The sequence below is a fragment of the Elephantulus edwardii genome, unplaced genomic scaffold, assembly GCF_000299155.1.
Source record: "Elephantulus edwardii isolate Elephantulus edwardi_28Jun2011 unplaced genomic scaffold, EleEdw1.0 scaffold00022, whole genome shotgun sequence".
In the NCBI taxonomy this organism is placed as follows: domain Eukaryota; kingdom Metazoa; phylum Chordata; class Mammalia; order Macroscelidea; family Macroscelididae; genus Elephantulus; species Elephantulus edwardii.
In genome coordinates, this window is record NW_006399772.1 from 17,825,313 (window position 1) to 17,830,761 (window position 5,449).

The 5,449-nt window shown below is 34.6% G+C and overlaps 1 protein-coding gene across 1 annotated transcript in view; it reads right to left on the reverse strand.

Annotated features, from left to right (window-relative positions):
- PPP1R3A (protein phosphatase 1, regulatory subunit 3A) overlaps nt 1-4,262 on the reverse strand; it is a 77,413-nt gene extending 73,151 nt beyond the window's left edge. Inside the window, exon 1 of the mRNA XM_006882652.1 lies at nt 3,475-4,262. Coding sequence (XP_006882714.1) covers nt 3,475-4,262 — 788 coding nt within the window. The remainder of the gene's footprint in view (nt 1-3,474) is intronic.
- Nucleotides 4,263-5,449: the final 1,187 nt, after the last annotated feature.

A 5,449-nucleotide genomic window follows, 5' to 3' on the forward strand; every position in this document is an offset into this window, starting at 1 on the left:
TTATATCAGTGTCATTTATTTTTAACTATAACCATGGGATGTAGACCAGAAGTCTACTTAGTTTGTTTGTTAGCACGTACCGCAGTGCCATGTACGTGATGACACTTAACAAGTATCTCATGATGCATGCCTTCCAGAGCAATTAAATGCCTTTGGGTCACTCTCAGTCACATGCCCATAGTGGCATGCTGCTCCCTCTAGATATTTCTCTCTGGCCAAAGTGGGTAGACAAGATTCAGAAGAAAATAGACAGCCTAGCCACACCAAAGTGGAGATTTGCAAACATCAACCTGAAAAAAGTTTCCATAGACAAAATATTGTACCTAGATGAGTGAGTGATGTAACCAAAACTCCGACTCACTAAATATGCTGCCACCATTCATTCTGCACATATTAGAAGGGATTATTGACACTTTGAGGAGATAAATCTCAGGCACCAAAAGAGGAAATTAACTTTAGTATTAGGAGGAATTGATTTTACATGTTACAGTCTAAATCATGAAAATTTTATTTTGACTGTGATTTATAGTATACCTTATTAATAATCTGCTTATATGCATGAAGCAAAAATGTCCATTTATTTCTCTTCTGGGATAAATATCTACAATTTAAGCCACATAAGGTTTGGGAAGAATATTCCAGCAAGATTCATTCTGTAACTATTTTGGGAGAGGTAAGGGACAAAGAAGAAAGATATTTTAAAAGCTACAATTTTTGATCAAGTAAGTATTAATTCCTTTTCCTTTTAGCCAAGTACCCATTTCATAAAATAACACTAGTAAGGTGTGCTGTTTCCCTCTCCCCAAATTCTTCACAATGAATTCCAACTGCAATATTCATATAGAAACTTGATAATGCTCTCTTGTGTGAGTTTTAGGAATATTTGAAACCCTATTGCATATAAATTATATCATGGAAAAGCTGTATAAATATTCTATTATGGCCCACGCTGTTCAGAGGATCTGTCAGGATTTCCTTTATACACTCCGTTTTGAGTGGTATATAAATCAGATGTAAAAATTCATGTAGGACTGAAACTCAGCCCAAAAAGCTTCCTCCAGAGGCAACTGCTTTTTTCAAAATGTGGTTTGAATTATGTTGGTCATTTTTAAGTTATAGAAGTGCAGAAAATGTATTTGTGGTTTTCAAGGAGAGAGATTTTTTTCCATTTTTATAACTCATTAGGAAACTTTACAGACCTTTAGACCATTTTGTGGTTTTGTTCTTCTCAGGTTTTCCCCAAAGCAATATTATACCTTGAATGGTGTCTGCTATGAATCTGATGATTACTGTTCTGAATAAAAATGTGCATATAGATATATAGATATAGATACAGTAATACATATCTCGTACGAGTAGAAGTTCCAATATATCATGACTAGTGCAGATTTGGCCTCTCAATTATCCATTCTCTTCTTTGTTCTTGATATCAAGTCAAGTTTGTTCTACAAAAGGAATTCCCTATCTATACTGTAGTTTAGCATTTGTTTTTTGTTTTGGTTTGGTTTAGACAGTACCACCTAACAACAGCACCATGAAGGCATTATCATTTGAGAAGTTCTGCCTTGAGGTCAGGCCAGAGAGCTTAGTGGTGCAGTCCTCAGAGAGCTGTTCTGCCAACTCAAAGGCCACATCTTTAACATGCAGGAAAAAAACCTAGTTAAGCACTACTTCTTGTATGAGCAGCAAGACCCAGTGACATAATGGTTAAAGTGACTGGCTACTGATCAAGATAACTGGTTTGAATTCACCGCTCACTTGGTAGATGAGGGATGCAGCAGGCTTCTTGCATAAAGGTTTATACCTTGGAAACCATACGGGACAAATCTGCTCTGTCCTGTAGGATCACTTTAAGCAGGAATTGACTCAACAGCAGTGGGTCAGTTGGGTTGGAACTTTTATAAGAAGTTTGACAGTAATTCTCTTTCCTAAATTCGACTTTTCTATCACATACAAAGCAAATTGCGATATGTCTAAGAGACAGTCACTGATGATATCTTCCTTTGAAAAACTATTGGGTATGTGTATGCTTCTTTGCACAGATTAGCAGTATTAAATAAGCTTGAACTCATTTTTGCCTGCATGCATAATTTAAAAATTTATAAACATATGTATTATGTTTGTAGTCTACAAAGAAATTATGTTTATATTATTGCAATAGCATCAACTAAAATATCAACAAGTTTAATTTGGCTAAAGAAATTTGACAATTCACAAAATTATGCCAATCCTTCAAATGAAAAAAGGATAATGAAAATAGAAATATTTTAAATTATTGGATTATTTTACCTATAATATGTATTCTTCATCAACACATTAGAATAAGTAGTTTAGTCGGTATTGTGAGTTGTCCTATAACAGGGCATTAAACCAGAAACAAATTAAAGTATTCTGAGAGCCATCTAGTATATTTTCATTGAATTCTTTGTAAAACCTGGATGTCTTGATTATCTTCCCCCCCTTCTCCATAGGCTATTAATGTAGAATCTTTGCATTTAGGGATAATTAGTAAGTACTTACCAAAGTCTAATCAAACCTTGACTTCGAGCTAGTGGAGCAATGAAAACATTCCTATTGAGATAGTCAGAGGAGCAGAAAGACTTTGTAGCAGCCAGGATGGCTTAACTAGTAACCTAGTGTCATGGAATTTAGCCCATGTTAACACTACAGAGAGAGTCTAGCAACAGATTTCCTTATTTTTATAGTTATAGGAGATCAAGATAAGGAGTTATACCAGATTTCAAATGCCTAACTTATGTAGCTAAATATATTTCTATTTGGTTCCTTTTTTAAAGAAACTCTGCTTCCTTTACTTGCTAAATTGTGCCAGTTTGTTTTCAATAACAGTATATTTGGTTATAAATTCTATAGTTATATACAGATTTCATACATTATACTCAGAAGCATTGTGTATTTTTTTTTCTAGCTTATCACTTAAGGCTTATGTCACTGAAGTCTTATGATTTAACTTAACTCACATCACTTAAAACATTCTTCTGTCAATCCATCATTAAGAAGTTTACTGTAGTTCTTCAGAGAAGTCAATATATTTCTGAGTTCATGGTATTTATTGAGACACAGTTTCTACATTAATCACTAAAGTTTCAAAGGAGAACAGAGATCATTTTAAAATTACTGAAAACATATATATCAACTGTTCAAGAATTACTTTTAGAATGAAGCATCTAAATTCTATTATTTACATTTAAGCAATTTATAACTGATTAGAAAAATACACACATTATTATACTTCCATCTCTTACATTATATCAACACTTTTCTCATATTTGAAGAAGGCATAACACATTTATTGATTAGAATTTACTTTGTTAAAATCTAGTACCATTGTGTTTTACGCAGCAAGCAGAACATTTTAAAATAAAATGGCTATTTCTTATAACATGTGAAATTTTAAAAATGACATTAAAAGCTTTAATATTATGAATAGCAAAAAAATGTAAGATAAATCCTCACCTTGATTTTACCTTTAAGCAGCCTTTTATTTGTCTACTGGGCACTTCTTCCTGTGGTTTTACAAGTTCCAGTTCTTGTTTTTTCTTTTGACAAACTAATGTATAATTTATGCCATTGTTATTTGACCAAAATGTACCCACTGAAGTTTCATAACGTATACAAAACTCAACTCTAATGCCATCTTTTTGATAGGGAGGAACCAATGAAATCTTAAAGGAGAACTGGTCAGTTTGCCCATCACATGAATTCGGAACATATTCTGCTAAGATGTCGTAATGTGTCTGCCAGTCATCTAAGGACATTCTTACATATACTAACTTCTCAAAAGAAATATTCAGAACTCGGATAATTCCCTTCATACTTGTTGAATCAGGAGGATACTCAGTTGATTCCAGTATCGCTTTCTGTTCTTGAACTTGTTGCATAACATCCTCTTTTGAAGAAGGCAAGTCAAAGAGTGGAGACAAAACATATTCTTCTGTGTGGCAAATGTCCTTTGTCAAGTCAAAATTGGTCGAAGCAGTCGGCAGTTCCCAGCAATCAAACTCTTTAACAGACACAAGATTGAATCCAAAGTTATCAGCAAAAGAAACTCTTCGCGTACCTGAAGATGGGGTGTCCAGGTACATATCTTCAGAAGAATCAGAACCTCGTCGGCTAGGTTGAGGGGAGAAACCAGGTTTGAAAGTCGCTTTAACTTCTTCATCTTCAGAAAGGGAGTCTGATAAATTAGGAACTTCTAAAAAGTTATCTTTGCTAATCTGACTAAGTTCTTCAGAAGGCTCCATTGGGCTCTCTGATATCAAATAAGAGAGAACTGTACAACTAGTAGAGGCTGATATTTGAGATACTGTGGTTTAAAATAAGTATAATGTTACAGTTGACACTGCAAAAAGGAGTTAGCGCTATAAATAGGTCCAATGGCGTGTAAACTATGCTAGCCTCTCTCCAAAGGCCTTTAATATGATAGCATCCCTGCTCCTCATACCAGTATGCTTCAGATTTAGCCCCAGTTTTTAAAGCTACATTTGTTTATAAATTCCAATGAGACATTTAAAAAATATATTATTTTGAAATCAGTGTTTGCTGTATTAGAAATTCTGAACTTTACAGAAAAATATTATCATTTCACCAGTTTGTATTAAACATTCTTTCAAAAGAAAATAAAAGTAATTCCACAATATTTGCTGCACAGGTTAAACTAGATCAACATACTGCAACAGGCAAGAGAAAAGAGAGGAAGACAAGAATATTTATAGAGAGGAATATCTCCAGAGCCTATGATAGCTATCCTTTTTTAAGGGACTTGGCCTAGTAGTAAGAAGCTGTGCTGCAATCCCACAGGCACATAGTTCAAATTCACCAGCAACTTTGGTAATCTTCACCTGTGACATTAACAATCTCTGAAAACCTGCTAGAGGGTCAGTATAGGTTGGTTTTAACTTGACTGCACACAGCTACAGCAGACTGTAAAATGAACTATACAGTAGTGAGCAAGAACTCTTCCATGTTCAGAAGGAACATGCATGACTTAGATGAAGAGTAAGTTATTGGAAACAAACAGTGAAGGGTGAGTAGGTACAATTATAATAGTCAGGATAGATATGGAGTGGGGTAGATTTGCCAGGTGGAAGAAATAGCTTGAGCCAAAAGGTGGAACAACAAATTAGTCAAGTTAGTTATTTTAAACATTGTTGTTGTTTTTCAGTGTCATCGAGTTGACCACCTCCTAGCTACACTGTAAACAGTAGACCTGAACCTTGCCCTGTCCTCACCAACCTCACAATCTTTGCTCAAGCCCATTATGGAGGTCGCTCTGTCAACCCATCTGGTTGAAGATCTGACTCTATTTTTTATTTTTTTTATTTTTGGCTCTCTCCATTTCCACACATGATAATTTCCTCCAAAGATTGGGTCCACCTGAAAATATAACCACAGTAAATATAGTATATTTCTTTTGCAGAGTCCTGGTAGT